This window comes from Ursus arctos, unplaced genomic scaffold (assembly GCF_023065955.2).
Source record: "Ursus arctos isolate Adak ecotype North America unplaced genomic scaffold, UrsArc2.0 scaffold_8, whole genome shotgun sequence".
In the NCBI taxonomy this organism is placed as follows: domain Eukaryota; kingdom Metazoa; phylum Chordata; class Mammalia; order Carnivora; family Ursidae; genus Ursus; species Ursus arctos.
Window position 1 is genome coordinate 11,585,069 of NW_026623100.1, and position 17,117 is coordinate 11,602,185.

General features: G+C 36.3%; 1 protein-coding gene across 2 annotated transcripts in view; it reads left to right on the plus strand.

Annotated features, from left to right (window-relative positions):
- Positions 1 to 17,117, plus strand: part of TMEM131 (transmembrane protein 131) — a 239,800-nt gene that overhangs the window by 169,471 nt on the left and 53,212 nt on the right. For both annotated transcript variants that reach the window (XM_026487434.4, XM_057309282.1), the window contains 8 exons: positions 6,275 to 6,383; positions 8,979 to 9,087; positions 9,895 to 10,048; positions 10,141 to 10,311; positions 11,355 to 11,465; positions 11,558 to 11,692; positions 14,628 to 14,732; positions 16,092 to 16,178. In XM_026487434.4, the coding sequence (XP_026343219.2) occupies positions 6,275 to 6,383; positions 8,979 to 9,087; positions 9,895 to 10,048; positions 10,141 to 10,311; positions 11,355 to 11,465; positions 11,558 to 11,692; positions 14,628 to 14,732; positions 16,092 to 16,178 (981 nt within the window). The remainder of the gene's footprint in view (positions 1 to 6,274; positions 6,384 to 8,978; positions 9,088 to 9,894; positions 10,049 to 10,140; positions 10,312 to 11,354; positions 11,466 to 11,557; positions 11,693 to 14,627; positions 14,733 to 16,091; positions 16,179 to 17,117) is intronic.

The following is a 17,117-nucleotide window of genomic DNA, read 5'->3' on the forward strand; positions in this document are numbered from 1 at the left end:
ATTTTGTTTTTGTGTGTTCTCCATGCTGTTTGTCCATCTGTGGGACGCCATTGCACAGAGCAGGGTCATTATGGGAATTTTCATGTTGGGCAGACTTCATACCTGCAGTCACTTCTCCAAAGGGTTTAGAGGGTTTAGAGATTTGATGAGAAAATGCCTTTACTTAGCCCAAGCAATCTTGTCTAACTTTTTACATACAGTGAACGGGTCAAAACAAATGTCTTTTTTGGGACACCTGGGTGGCTCAGTCAGTTAAGCGTCTGCCTTCAGCTCAGGTCATGATCCCGGGGTCCTGGGATCGAGCCCCACATCAGGTTCCTTGCTTAACAGGGAGCTTGCTTCTCCTTCTGCCTGCCATTCCCCCTGCTTGTGCTCTCTGTTTCTCTCTCTGACAAATAAATAAATAAAATCTTTTTTAAAAAATGTCTTTTTCAATAAACATTTTCTTTAAAAATGAAATTATCAATCATTAAGAATATGAATGAAAAAATACCATAGCATTCAATTCAGTTATAACAGAGAAGGAAAGAGGCAATGTTCCACCTTTCTCTTCAGGAGTTTTAGGATACATTATAAGTCAACATTTTTGTTCTTACTATGGGTCAGGCACTATGCGAGGTTCTTTGCATGGATTACCTTATTTAATACAACAGTCCTATAACATACACAGGTTCCAGTTTTCCAAAGAAGGAAAATGAATCAGAGCCTTTTTTTTTTTAAAGCAACTTCTTCAATCATGAAAACTCAAAGTTACTTGAAAGTATGTTAGTATATAATGACACCAGTTGAGTCTTTACAAATATATCATTTTTAATTTCATATTTAGCATTTCTAAAAACCTATTGATCTATAATATCTGTCTGTATATCTGCATCTGTAGCTACCTGTGTATGCATTTTTTTCTAATATCCAGAGCCTAAACTCTGCCAGTGTTTTGGTAGTTTCGTCTTATTTCCTCATTCATTCTTCCTTTATTCACCCCGTAAATATTTAATGAGCGTCAACTATATGGCTGCCTCTGTGCTAGGTACTGAGAACACAGCAATAAATCAGACAACCAAGGTTTCCACCCCTATTGAGCTCACTTTTTAGCTGGGAGACTGATGACAAGTATACAACATAATTATAAATCGAACCAAGGTCTAGCAAAAAAAGAAACAGAATGGCATGTAAGTGGGGGAGGGAGATGGTTTAGATAGGGTTGTCTCTGAGGAGCTGACATTTGAGGTAATAACTGAGGAGTAAGAAGTTGGCACCTGTAAGAGAAGCTGGCAGACAAAGGTTCCCATCAAAGGGAACAGCAAGTGCAAAAGCCTGAGTCAGGAACAGCTTTGGATGTCACGGGAAACAAGGAAGGGTTGAATGTAAAAGGTGAGGACTAGAGAGTTTATCGCGGCTTTCTGGGCTTTGGGAGGTGTTTAGATTTTATTATAAGTGCAACACCAAATTGCAGAATTTTAAGCAAGGGAGTGACATCATCTGATTCATAGTAGCTACTTTGTGGAGAAGGCGCTGCAGAGAGTTAGGAATCTGTTGCACTGGTCCACTTGAGATGATGTTAGCTTAGACTTCTTACCTTATCAGCCAGGGGACAGGCCCGTCTTCCATGGAAACTGAGTTTTAAGAGAGCCTCCTAAGGTTTTTTCCTCTATTTTTCTGCATAATGTGCCAGACATAAAGACTGACACATTTTTAGAAGTGTCCTTGCCTTTGTGTGTTTCACATATACATAACATCTGAGGATGAGCTAGGCATTACCAGAAGCTGGAGGGTTTTTTAATTCCCCTTCAAGGAATTCAGAGTCTCTTCATCTTTCTAGATATGGAACTCCTGAAGGAAGTATCTCAAAATAAAAATTTCTTGCCTGCAAATGGATAAGATGTACAGGTTCAAGGCTACCTGGCATTGATTGTCTATAATGCAGCGCTGAGAATATGATTTTCCTCAACACTTCGAAAACGTTAATGCGGCATAAATGGTGGAATAAATTTGCTTGAGGTATCTTAAGAGGAACATTTGCATGAAGTTTCCTTACTGATGATGAATAAAAAACAGATATATTTGTCAGTTTTACCACTGTCAACTTAATATGAGCTCTAGTGAATTTGTGTACCTGTTGTTAAAAATACAGTTGTTACATTTGAAAGGTTATTTTCCTTACTTGCTTAAATGTTTTTATAAATAGTTTTAGAGTGTCCTGGGCGTTTGAATCTCACTTGAGAGTTATTGAGCTTTAGTTGGGTATGAATAGCAGGAGAAAAGGCTGGAACTATATTTAGAACATGTGCAAGCTGCCTTTCCTGGGACTCTTGCCATACTTTTTCCACTTCTCAATTATCTTTAGTAAGCAACAGTTAGTGACTGATACTAAAACAGATTGTTAGTGGAAATATGCTTAATACAAGTTAATGATTATGTATTATTTTTCCTTTAAAGCCACCAGAATGAGCCAACTATTTAAGTGTTTTGTTTGTTTGGCTTTGTTTTTGTTTCCTTGGAAAATGGATTTTAACTGGTTTAGGGTTGGGGTTTTTTTAATGATAATAAGTGAACAATTCAGATCATTCGTATAAAGATAAGTCAGTTGAATATTTGCTCATATTGGTGTAATATATATATAAGGATAATAATACTGAATATAAAAACTTTCCTCTGGTAAGGAAAATCTTAAAGTAATATGTTTCATGTGAGTAAAACATTTTTCATCAAGTATTCTAAGATCTTACTACTTACAGTGACTATATATTTTTATTTTTTTATTTAAATTCAGTTTAATTAACATATATTGTAATTAGTTTCAGAGGTAGAATTTAGTGATTCGTCAGCTGCATACAACACCCAGTGCTCATTACATCAAGTACCCTCCTTAATGCCCATCACCCAGTTACCCCATCCCCCCCACTCACCATCCCTCCAGCAGCCCTCAGTTTGTATCCTATAGTTAAGAGTCTCTTATGGTTTGCCTCCTTTTCCGTTTTCATCTTATTTTTCCTTCCCTTCCCCTGTTTTGTTTAAATTACACATATGAGTGAAATCATGTGGTATTTGTCTTTCTCTGATTTATTTCACTTAGCATAATTGAAAGTTCCATCCACGTCATTGCGAATGGCAAGATTTCGTTCTTTTTGATGGCTGAGCAATATTCCATCGTATATGCATATGACATCTTTATCCATTCATCTGTCGATGGATATCTGGGTTCTTTCTGTAGTCTGGCTTTTGTGGACATTGCTGCTATAAACTTTGGGGTGTGTGTGCTCCTTCAAATCACTGTGTTTGTATCCTTTGGGGTAAATACCTAGTTAGTGCAATTGCTGGGTCAAAGGGTAGCTCTATTTTTAACTTTTTGAGGAACCTCCATGCTGTTTTCCAGAGTGGCTGCACCAGTTTGCATTCCCATCAACAACTTACAGTGACTGTATTTTAATAAATACTATTGCTTAGCTATTTCTGGTATGGTGTTGTGCAGGCTGGTAACACTCAAAAAGTGTTGTGGTTGTTAGTACTGAACTGTTACCTTAAGCATGTTTGAAAATGGTCAAGATTTCATTGCTGCTCTGTCACATTCAGTAGAGCACATGGAAGTCCTCTGCAAACTACAGAGCTTTATCTAATCATCTCTCTAACAAATCTTGACCTCAGGATAAAAGTAGGTCATTTAAAAAAAGAATAAAATTAATAGAATTAAAAAACTTTGTAGATAGGTGGAATCTGAGAAAATCCCCAATCCAATCCTGGTCTTTTACAAGCAGAAAAAATAAGGCCCAGAGTAGATGGGCAGCTTACTCAAACTAACACTTCTAGTTAAATAGTTAATATATTTTTGTTGCATAAACCGATCACTATGGGACTCTCACATATACTACTTTCCTTTCTTTTGGAAGAAGAATTAGGGTAGTAGGATAGTATATGAAACCTTTCCATTTTGTAGTTTATCTCACAGGTCAAACTGCTTTGTTTTATTGTTAAAAATAACACACACATGCACACACAACCTTCAAGGAAGGAAGAGATTTGTATTTTAAATGATTGCTACTAACAGCAAGCTTATTGATAATAAATATATCAGTATGAACAAATCCACTTGCAGCCCCAATTAGAGATTCAAAAGCAAATGAGAAATTCAGAAAAAAGATAAAATACTGAGAGAGCCTGAGGCCAAGAGCTCAGGCTATTAAGATTTCCATTCAGAGAACTGCAGAACCACCCCTAGGGCCATTATTTCAGGCCCAATAAAGACGAAGCAGCAGTGAGAAGGGAGATGCCCCGCCATCTAGTATAAAAGCAGTATCTGCAATCATGATGTGTATAACCAGCTTTGTTCCCTATGATCGCAGACACAATGCAAAAGGAGCAGTTTTTCTTCATACTCTTCTCAGGCGCTTCTTAGGCCTTCATGCAACTGCCCTTCATTCAGTTTAGTCAGATTCAACTTTCATGGATCAACTCAAAGGGTGGGTAGGGAGCCAGGAGGAAGAACTTGGTGACCTGCAGGGATCTGACCACGCCGGTGTTAGGAGGTGCACCTGGTGAGTGTTACAGAAGAGAACTGTGTTCTTTCTGTGGGAAGCCTCAGGCTTTGACAACAAGTTTATAAAGCCCCTGAAAATTTAGCAAAAACCCTAAAAGGGTTTTGAGACCCAAGTTGGATTCTAATTGAATTCTAAAGGAAGATTACTGATCAAGATTTGTGTACAATACCATGACTTCATTGACACACGGTTAGGCAATAGGATGCCAAGTGAAGGGCCCAGACCCTGGACCACGTCAGGACTCCTGGTTTCCAGCCCCACCTCTTGATGCCTAGCTATTGAAACATCACTCCATATTGCAAGGTTCTCTTCATCTGTAAAACAGGGATCTTTGGGTTCCTTCCAATGAAAAATGCTTTGTGTCAGTAAGGATCATAAAAAAAGTAACTAGGGCATCTGGGTGGCTCAGTCCGTTAAGCGTCTGCCTTCAGCTCAGATCATGATCCCGGGGTCCTAGGATCAAGCCCACATCGGGCTTCCTGCTCAGCAGGGAGTCTGCTTCTCCCTCTGCCCCTTCCACTGCTTGTGCTCGCTCGCTCTCTCATATAAATAAATTCTTAAAAAAAAAAAAAAAACTGCAACTTAAAATGCATTTTTCTAGCTTGCTCCAAAAGTGCAAGCTTTTACTGTATTTGTTATTATAGGTTTAGTTGTTGAATAGAAAGATCTTATTTTTTAAAGGTAAACTGTTCAGACCTCCCCAAGCTACACAGCCCTTCAGCCCTCCCCACTGCTCAGACCTGCAGCTGGGAGCACAGCCCTGCCTGGTGACAGCGCGCTTGCACAGCCACACCCTAGAGACATAAAGTACCACCAACAGTGGATCTGCAAAACTACTTTGGCAGAGGGGTACCAGCTCCCAAATTCATGTTCATTCTTCATACAGTCAGGATATTACATTTGGTATTAGGGAGTTAAGACGGACCCTATCAAAAAAAAAAAAAAATGGCGCCTGGGTGGCACAGCGGTTAAGCGTCTGCCTTCGGCTCAGGGCGTGATCCTGGCGTTATGGGATCGAGCCCCACATCAGGCTCTTCCGCTATGAGCCTGCTTCTTCCTCTCCCACTCCCCCTGCTTGTGTTCCCTCTCTCGCTGGCTGTCTCTATCTCTGTCAAATAAATAAATAAAATCTTTAAAAAAAAAAAAAAAAAGACGGACCCTATCATAAATCTTCACGTCTCCTTCTCTCATATATGAATTGGACACTTGTTTAGAAAATAAATACCTTTCTGGGGCGCCTGGGTGGCACAGCGGTTAAGCATCTGCCTTCAGCTCAGGGCGTGATCCCAGCGTTCTGGGATCGAGCCCCACATCAGGCTCCTCTGCTGGGAGCCTGCTTCTTCCTCTCCCACTCCCCCTGCTTGTGTTCCCTCTCTCGCTGGCTGTCTCTATCTCTGTCAAATAAATAAATAAAATCTTAAAAAAAAAAAAAAAGAAAAGAAATACGTTTCTTTTCTGTTTTATGTATTCATACCTAGTGTACTAGTTTGTATACTAGGTAAGTAAGTGTATAGTCACTAACCTATCATACACTTTTCCTCTGGCCATCATTTTATTTCATGAAGATATTCTAATGAAATTAATGTGAAGTTGTGTCAGTTTGGCCTATTCTATTTAAAGGAAGCACGTAAAGTTAAACTTTTCCAATTTTGATTCCACTTCACTTTTCCAGTACACTCTCCAGTATAGTGTAACTGAACCATTGGACTAAAATAATGCTATATATATCTTTCTGTTTGCAGAGTGTTCGACCTACACCACAAAATGACGCTATAACGGTACACTTTAAACCCATTACATTAAAAGCTTCAGAAAGTAAATATACCAAGGTTGCAAGTATTAGTTTTGATGGTAAGTATTCAGCTTTCTCTCTATAATGAAGTTATCTTGTTTTGATAAACCAGAAGGCATGTGTATTGATATCTTAATATAGAAACACTGATCATTTTAGTCAGATTTTTTATTGCTGCTTAGGTTGGTTTATCTTCTAAAACCATCACAAACTCTTATTTGATTGCTTCATGAAAGAAAATGTAAGTTCATAAACTGAAATTAGTATTAACAAATACATTAGGATTGGAATTAAATTTTTGTAATCCGGGTTTTCACATATATACCTAGTAAGCTTTGCCTTAATTATGAAGTCATTATTTTTTGTAATTGAGTGATAATGTATTTGAATTTCAGAAGCATATTTGGAATTTGAGAATAGGAATAAAGTATTCTCCATAACGGTTTCATTTATTGGCTTTTTAAACAAGGCAGACAGTTCTGCCTAACCTAAAATAATAGCCTTTATGATAGCGTTGTCAAATTAGAGAGCTGTTATTTCAGACATGTATATTTATATATTTTGACATTTGAAATGTTAACCCAGACTTTAACATATTTTAATAGCATGTTCTTTTTCAGCTTTGCCCACTTTACTACAACATTTGAGTTTGCTGTCACAAAATTTTTTAAATAGTGATTTAATGGCTACTTAACTGTACTTAATGAGAACTGACACTCAAATGGGACTTTTCTCATAAGGGCCCTTTCAAGTGAGGAGCCCCGAAACTTACCCTTTGGCTTTCTGATGAAGCCACCTCTGCTCATAGCCCACATTTTGCAGCGACACTCATCAGAAGAGAGCATTTGATCACTGTGCCCTACCGAGTGTAGCAGAATACTGGAAGACTCTGAACAGTGTCTGTGAGAACATCTGTGCTTCCTCCTTGTACATGAAGAGCTCTGGGGAGGATCTGGAGCAGTGCAGAGGCTGGGTGCCAAGCTTTAGTGTTCATTCTGTGAGCTCAAAGAGAACTCCTAAAGAAATCAGGATTAAATATGTGGCATACCTTCATAACCCAGCTCTCAAGAAATAGTATTGTAGAAGGTTTTGATGCCCCAGTTATTTCCAGATCTGTGATAAATTGTCTTCTCTGTTGCTGGGATACCACAGTCATGTCTACCAGTAGCAGCATCAGCAAGTTTGTTCTCTTCTCTCACCAAGCAGAGCCGCCGGTAGTAATTCCTGACCCCGAGAACTTTTCGGATCCATCCTTCTGATAAATTCAAGCAGTGGGGAAGTGTGCACCAAGAGCAGGTGTTCTAGATAGTTCTTCCAAGCTCTTCTTCTCCAGCTCCTAAATTGACAACCCAATGAATGTTTCCTTTCTTGAGATAAATGAATGTCAGTAATGTTGGTTCTTCTGAGATCACAGACTCTAAAAAAAAAGTATTTCTTAAATTATGTAACATTAATAAAAGGAACGGCATCTTTTAAAGCAAATGCTACATTTCTTAAAAATGCTTTTTCTTATCATGGGAAAATCCTTCCACCTTTCACATCCCACCTCCCCTTCTACCACCCCAGTGCATAGTAGGAATATTGTACAGCCTCCTAAAATAATAAGCCCAGTAATGGCTACACAGCAAGCAGAAAGAAATGAAGATTAATGGGGGTTTTAAAATCTGAAATCACTATCTGTACATAGCCATATACTAGATGTCATACCGTTTTTTTATTTTTCTTTTTTTGTGCTAAAGTTGGATAACACACATTTGCAGAACTCACATAAGTTCTTCTCCTAACTAGAAGTGTTCCTGAAGTACCTTAAACGGGATAAAGAAAAATAGCTTCTTTATTTGCTTTGAAAGGAACATCTAATGGGTGCCCAGAATGGATCCAACTGAATCTATTTCTGTAATTCCAGATGGAATTATTCATAACTGCTACAAAATTGAAAGATTTTACTTCATCTCTGAGGACAATATGATGGCCAGGAGAGTCTTATACTATGAGTTAGGGTTGGCTAAAACAGGAAGTCAGAACTCCCAACACCGGACACTTTCTATACCATGCTACTTTGCCGATAATTATAACAAGACTCTGGCATGCACGGAATGTTATTTCTTGATACAGCTGTCAACCAGTGGTTCTCAGTGGGAGCCAGTTTTGCCTCCGAGGCCAGGGGACATTTGGCAGTGTCCACAGACATTGGTTGTCTCATCTGGGGCCTGCTACTGCTGTCTGGCAGGTGGAGGCCTGGGACGCTGCCGAGCATCCTCCAGTGCACAGGACGGACAGCCCCTGCACCCCAGAAAGAACTAACCTGGCCGGAAATGTTAACAGTGCCCAGTGTGAGAAGCGCTGGTGTGAGGAAAGCCACAGCTTAGGGCTCTAGGGAAGTAGCTCAAACACAGTGTTTTTCCTCCAAGATTGCGTGCACTTGCTAATTCCTTATCTGTTTAATCCCATTACAGGAAAATTAAAATATTTTTCCCTTTTTTAGATGAAAGAAGTGATATTCGATGTAAAATGTTGTAAAAGTCTCCTGTTCGCCAATCTGAAAGCTCAACTTTGTTTTTAAAAGATTTTGTCAGTCTACAGTCACTCTCATCCTCCTCTGTAGAAACTCTGGTAGCAAAGGTGATAGATTATTTTTTTATGTTTCCTCTTAGCGTCAAAGGCAAAAAAACCATCTCAGTTTTCTGGGAAAATAACTGTTAAAGCAAAGGAAAAGAGTTATTCTAAACTTGAAATACCATATCAAGCAGAAGTTTTAGATGGGTGAGTTTCTCTTTAAAATAAGCTTTATAACTTTTCACTAATCAGTAAATTCTGTTTTCCTACTAATTGACCTTGGCAAAAGTAGTAGCCAAATTCACATAAACTCCATGAAATTATTGTTGAAAAGAACAACTTCCACTTTATAGTTTTTACTTTTTTAGAAGAAAAAGATAAGCGGGATGATATGATTTGGGCTTAAATCAAGTCTTAGTGACTCAGTAATACAATAGAAAAATGAATTTATGATTTTTAAAAACATTTAAGTCACTGGAGCTAATTCCTTTCTGTAATTCCTTTTGTAACATACAAGTGGTTGTGGCTTGTTATTAAAGTATATTGGCACTTGAAACAAAATAATTTCTATTCCTTTATAAACTCGTAAACAGTGTTCTAGAATTACAACTTTTTATAAATGGGTAATAATATATGTAGTTCATTTTTGGATTATACATGAAACAATAATAGTTTAATATCCAACTTGGTAGGAACTCATTTTAACAAAGCTGGTTGCAATTAAATGAGAAACATGATTTTTTTTAAGTAGCTTAAAACTTTTCTGTTAATACGTTCTTGATTTTAATTGTTTGATTGCATATAATTCAATAGAGAATAATTCTTTGTATTACATGTCAATGTTTTGCAATCTGTTTTGTTTTAAATCATGTGCCCAAGCTCTAAAATATTCATAGTTCTGATTCTCCAGCAATAGCCCTTAATGCTAAATGTAAAATTATTACAACAGAAGAACTTGGATTTTCAATTAACGCATAGAGATAAAAATGATTTATTTTATGTTTTTTCAAATAGTTATTTGGGATTTGATCATGCTGCCACATTATTTCACATCCGAGACAGTCCTGCTGACCCTGTGGAAAGGCCAATTTACCTGACTAACACTTTCAGCTTTGCGATCCTCATTCATGATGTGTTGCTGCCAGAAGAAGCCAAAACAATGTTTAAAGTATGTCTGGGAACCCCCACACTTTTCATTTTACTAATCTACCAACTAGATGATGCTGACCCATTGTTTTTTTCTCTCCCCTCATTTCCTAGGTTCACAACTTCAGCAAACCAGTCTTAATTCTTCCAAATGAATCAGGATACATTTTTACTCTGTTTTTTATGCCCTCCACATCATCCATGCACATAGATAACAATATTTTGCTTATTACCAATGCTTCTAAATTTCATTTACCTGTGCGGGTATATACAGGCTTTTTAGATGTAAGTATGTTGTCTACCTTTAAAATTTAAGCTCCTGGCCATCTTTTGTGTGTTCAGGTATTATTAGGCAGTCATTTTGTACATGCTTTAACTTTGCCATTTTCTGAACTCTACAAGTTGCTCTAATCCCTCCTCTCCGTACTTTCAGGATAACTGGTTTTCAGCCTTCCCAGTTGCCATCTCTTGTTGTGGCACAGATGAATCCTTTTGTTACAGTTGGCACTTAGATCTTTTCCATGTTGGACTTTCTCTTGGTTTTGCTTTTAAAGTGTTGTAATCACGGGGAAACTGAAAGCAAACTAAGTGGAAGAAAATAATAAGCAGGAAAAAATAATGCAAGGAGGGCAAAGAGGAAACCAGGAAATACAGCATAAAGAAAAGAACCAAATAATAAAGAAGAAAGTAAGGTGATGAAGATACACGGTTAGAATAGCAGGAAAGAATATTAAGGTCTTTCTAATAGAGAAAATAAGCCGGGAAAAAAAAAAATCCAAACTAAGCTTTCCTTAGGATAATCAGTGAAAGAACTTTGGATAAGAAATAAGACTGATAAGAAAGATTTGAAACGTAAAAAGAAAATTAGAACATACAGAGATGTAGTTCTCCGAAAAGCCAACATCAATAAGAATGTCAGAGCTGGAGGGACTTTTCAATATTATCCCACTCCTTCTTCATTTGTTTTGCTTGAGTGATTACATATTTTTGGCTGCTCTCATGAATACATAATGTTTACTGAGACCGAGGACTTTTTGCCCAATCCACTGGGATTTTACTTACCCTTCCCTAGTCCTTTAGCTTCCTGCTTCTTTTAAGTGCCTTCAGAGAAGGGACTCTCCATAGAGACTATGAATGTCTTCATTTCTGATTTACTGAAAATACTTCATTGTACAGAATTCTGAATTATATTTTATATTTGTGTGTATATGTATATATTGACATAAAATATAGAAATCTTAGTATGTCCATATAGCTACTTTCTCTTGGTAACATGCTTTTATAAAAGTGTGATTTAGTGTTTGATCTAGTCTTTTATATCTTTTCAGTACTTTGTATTACCCCCCAAAATAGAGGAACGTTTCATAGATTTTGGCATATTGAGTGCTACAGAAGCAAGTAATATTTTATTTGCAATTATAAACAGCAATCCAATTGAGGTAAAAAAAATCTGTTTTTATTCTAAATCACATTTAAGTATTTTATGCTCATGCCACAATAATCCCTTTCATATCTTTCTCTTTTTTTTAAGTTGGCTATAAAAAGTTGGCACATCATAGGAGACGGTTTATCAATAGAACTCGTAGCTACTGAAAGAGGCAACAGGAGTACAATCATTGCAAGCCTTCCAGAATTAGAAAAATCCTCTTTATCAGACCAGTCATCAGTAAGTAAACTTTCTTATTGTTGCCTTAAACTTAGCTGTATGTCTAAACCCCAAACGGGCGCCTGGGTGGCTCAGTTATTAAGTGTCTGCCTTCGACTCAGGGCGTGATCTCAGGGTTCTGGGATCGAGCCCCGCATTGGGCTCCCTGCTCTGCTGGGAGCCTGCTTCTTCCTCTCCCACTCTCCCTGCTTGTGTTCCCTCTCTCACTGGCTGTCTCTCTGTCTGTCAAGTAAATAAATAAAATCTTCAAAAATAAATAAAAATAAACCCCAAACAAAAGACTATTCCTAAGACACAGTTCTACCTTGTCATAGAAAGTTCTATAACAAAGAAAATTTAAATAATCTTTTTGTAATACAAGTGTCATTACGAGAGAAATTCACTTTGATACTAAACTAACCCTGTGTTCACTGAATTTACTTGGCGAAAGAGATAGCCGTCCCTGCACATTGGTAGAAAGTGTTTTCGATTATACGGAATATTTCTGGCCAGTTTTCTGTGAGACAAACCTTGTTTGATCCCTTTGTAGATCTGCCCATGTACTTTTACTCTGTCATAAATATGTACATTTGGTCATAAAAGAGCGTGAAACAATAAAAAACAGATATATCAGTCAAAGCCCTTACCCCTACTGGAAATGGAACTTGGAGTTTATACCAATTCAGAACAGAATGAGTAGAATAACCTTGTGTGAGAAGGAGCATGACATATCTCATCTGTAAGTTAAGGATAGAATTTCTTGTGGCAGTCGTACAAAACAAAGAGAAAATGTCCTTATGCACTGATGGTTGACAAATACACTTCCGTGGAATGCCATAAGCTATAAAAATTTATTTAAATACTTTGTGCCAGAAGGACCCTCCAAAATAACTATTTTAGAGGGCATTTTGGCAATATGTACCACTCCTGAGAATTCTTCCCATGGAAGTAATTTAAAGAGCTAAAAGCTTACTGGTATAAAACGGTGCTGCCCAAGACAGTAGGAACTAATTAACATGTGGCTACTGACCGCTTGAAATGTGGCTAGTCTCAGTTAAGATGTCTTGTGTCAAATACCCACCAGATTTGAAGACTTAGTTTGGGATTGTAAGCTGTTAATAATAATATTAAAATATTGATAATGTTTTAATATTGGTTACATGTTGAAATGTTAATAATTTAGATATATTAGGATAAATAAAAAGTATTAAAATTTTTTAAAAAGAGCCGAAAGCTGTGAAAATGAAGATGTTTGTAATAGTGTTATTAATGATTTCAAATACAGTCAAATACGTAAAGTAAATCATGATTTTATGATTGAATATAAAGTAAATAAAAAATTATAAATATGATTGTGTGTAGAAACTTGGAAGATGATTTATGAAAAAGTGGAAAACTACTAAATAAGGTATATTCTAATTGCAGCTATGGAGCATTCAAGCTCCATAGTATTTGTGAACAGTGGTAATTTATGGCTATTTATATTTTAATAATTTATAATGTTTTAAATTTGATTCAAAAATAAAGCCTCCTTTTAAAACAAGTATATGTCCATGAAAAGTAATATTTGTCACTCCAGCTGAAGTTTTATTTTTAATAAAAATAGAATGCCGGAAAAGGGTAATAATTAAGCCAGCCATTAATGTGTTCCTTTCAAACAGTAAAGTTAGAGTAAAATCGTATGTATATGTACTCCCAGCTGTTTGAATTTTACTGTTTCCTAGTAAGACATTATAAATCTAATAATTCTAGAAATCTGGATCATTTCTTAGCAATAAATAGCATATGTTAACACATGCTATTTAAATTTGAGAGGTCCATTTAATAACATAAAGCCCATTTGACAATTTAGAGTTTTAGAATTAGCTTTTATATAAAACTATAAATTTAAAAAGGAGGGACAGAAAGATGAGATCATTGTTACGAACTCTTAAAATAGGAAGTTGTAGTGAGGTGCCAACTTCAAAATAGCAACTCCACGAAATGATTTTTTTTTTAAGCTTATAATGCTTTAAGTTTCAGCTGTTTTCCCAAAACCCAAAGCTATGAATTAAATTATCATCCTGTTCCTTATGAAACACACATTGCCAGCAGTTCTTTGTTCTTCAGACCCGTGTTCTGATTTGGGCCTTCTACACAGTAGAATAGAAAGCATTAGAATTAAACAAAACCAACACAGAAAATACTTTTTTTTTAATTTTTTTTATTATATTTTTACACAGTAGAGTAGAAAGCATTAGAATTAAACAAAACCAACACAGAAAATACTTTTTTTTTTAATTTTTTTTATTATATTATGTCACCATACACACAGAAAATACTTCTTAAAAGGAGAAAGTGAGTATGTTTAGTCAGTCAACATTTGTTATTTTAAGGTAACTATGAATTCTAGATAAAATATAACTAATAATTAAAGTGCAACTTCACAAAATGAATTACTTTTCTTTGGAAATTTCACAATTGAAAAGTGCTTGACAGAAGGAGAGTGGACAACCACTGTCCCACACCACACACAAAAATCGACTCAAAATGAATGAAAGACTTAAATTTAGGACTGAAGCCATAAAACCCCCTAGAAGAAGGGGGTAAGTCCCTCGACATCTGTCTTGGTGATGATTTTTTTGGATCTGACTCCTTCGCTCCAGCCCTTACCCTCTCTGTCGGTGCAGGTACACGCAGGATATGTGAAGACCATACCCCTTTCCGTCTTGGCAGATGGGAATCTGTTCCTCAGGGAGCCAGTTTTCTTGGTGGCCCATGGAATAAATGTAGTAAATAAGCATCTAAGAATGGGCATTATTTTGAGATATTTGTACAAGATGGTATTATAATTCAGTGTCACACAGTATATGTTAGAATTTGGAGGTCAGGTCATCACAAATAGTGTTCTTTACCGTTTTAATAGGAAACTGCAGCTAACAGGGCTAATGAATGATGTCATTTCTACCACATACAGGTAATATTAGCTTCAGGCTATTTTGCAGTGTTCAGAGTCAAACTTACTGCAAAAAAACTGGAAGGGATTCATGATGGAGCCATACAGATCACCACGGACTATGAGGTAAAGACTATGAGATACATGTCATCGCGGTTTTTCTGATAATTCAGTCCTTTTTTGTTTTTATAGAAACAACTGAGTTTACCAATAAAGTTATAGTTTACCTGTTTCATACCTTAAAAACTGAGCTTTTGAGAATAGTTACAAAATCTTGGTGTTCATTAGCTCCTAGTTTTCTGATAAAACCCAAACCTCTTAACTAAAAACAACTTCAGAAAAATGGCTTTGGCACATTCATAATTGCTCTGTTGGAAATCTGCTTACACATAGTTATAGCATTGCACAGATCCTGACTGAAATTCCTGAATGAGGTCATTGCTTCTTCTGCAATCATTAATATATTACTGTGTAATATTTCCAAAAAGGAAGATACAATCAAGAAATCACATCTTAATTTGAGTTCTTACTATTGTATTTACATGAGTCATTCTAAGTCAAGGGCAGAGTGAAGATCATTGAGCTTTTGAAAGACTCTTTGTGGTGTTCAACATGTTGCATTCAATGAGATTTTTGAATGGATATATTTCTGCCACACTTAAGTATTTTAATTTAATATTTACAACTTCTTCAGGAAGTCGAACACTGCTAAACTCAACAATTGCTTCCACTGGTCTCCTAACTGTTTTCAGCCATACAGCCCCCACATGAAAGAAAGCTAATTCGGAATAAATAGAACTGTTCATTTAATTATAATTGTGTAAATCATATATAATAATAATAGGTTTGTTGGGAGTGTGTCAAATTAATTACCTCCAAAAGTGAAAAATTCATGTTTATCACTCATGAGAGCAGTAAGTACATTTCATAGCTAAGACAAATTTTTGTTAGTATGGATAAAAATGAGAATTAGGAAAAAATATCTTAAGTATCTTTGTGAGTTACATACAGAGTGTGAGTTGATATTCAACATCTATAATGTTCAACTCTTTTAAATTAAGTTGATGTTAATTTATTGCTGCATACAAAAAATAGAGAACTATATAACTCTAGAAAATGCTAAGTGTTGCATACATTGTTTTAGGAGTACAATTTGACTTTCTTAAATTAATAGTCTACAAAATTACCTATATTATGAAAAATCTATTCTTCATTCCCTCCCCATTGTTTCATCTCATTTACCATGTTTTCAATGAGTCACTGAGAAATACATGGAAATGTATTGTATTTCAGAGCATTTTATGGAGTACATTGATCAAATTAAAGTTTTCGTGGGTAATTTTAATATTGCTTTTGAGTTGGTTATTACTAGTATAAGTCCCAAGATGACTTTTTTTACATCCTCAAAAATAATGCAATAATGGTCAAGATCAATCTCAGACTTAAACACTTAATTTCTTTATGGTCTGCTTCTTCACTCCACAGATCCTAACAATTCCTGTGAAGGCTGTAATTGCGGTGGGTTCGCTGACTTGCTTCCCAAAACATATGGTTCTTCCACCTTCCTTTCCAGTAAGAGATTTAATTTATAGATTTTTTTTTTTTGTAATCTTTTTCTTTGCCTTTACCTCTAAGTTCCTAGATTCCAACAGTAAAGTCAGTTATTCTTTATTAGTAGCTTATTTTAAGGTAAGACATTGAGCCAGGTTCCATAGGAGGTATAAAGAGGAGTAAAAAATAGTCCCTTCTCTCAAAAAGTTTTCTATCTAGATTGGGAAATGGGCCCATGATTCATAAATGTAAAGCAGGATGTAGAAATTACCCTAAAAGGTGTAAAAATGAAGTGCTGTGAGTGAAATATACATGTAATGGATGAAGGTGCATGTGAGCTGGCTTAGAATTTCTTTTGGCAGGACAGAGAGGGGTGGTAAGAACTTGCATTCAGGTCCCTGGGATCAACCTGAAGGTACAGAGACAGTAAAGTCTGAAATGGCTTTATGTAGCAGTGAGTTGCCCAGTTTGACAAGAATAGAGGGAAATTTTAAGAGAAGATGAAATGACATGTTGGAGTGATAGTATGAAAAAAAAATTACGGAAAACAGTGTGGATGTCCCTTAAAAAGTTAAAAATAGAGCTACCCTATCATCCAGTAATTGGACTATTGGGTATTTACCCCAAAGATACAGACATAGTGAAGAGAAGGGCCATATGCACCCCAATGTTCATAGCAGCAATGTCCACAATAGCTAAACTGTGGAAGGAGCCGAGATGCCCTTCAACAGATGAATGGATTAAGAAGATGTGGTCCATATATACAATGGAATATTACTCAGCCATCAGAAAGAACAATTACCCAACATTTGCAGCAACATGGACGGGACTGGAGGAGATTATGCTAAGTGAAATAAGTCAAGCAGAGAAAGATAATTATCACATGGTTTCACTCATTTATGGAACATAAGAAATAGGAAGATGGGGAGGAGAAGGAAGGGAAGAATGAAGGAGTGGTAA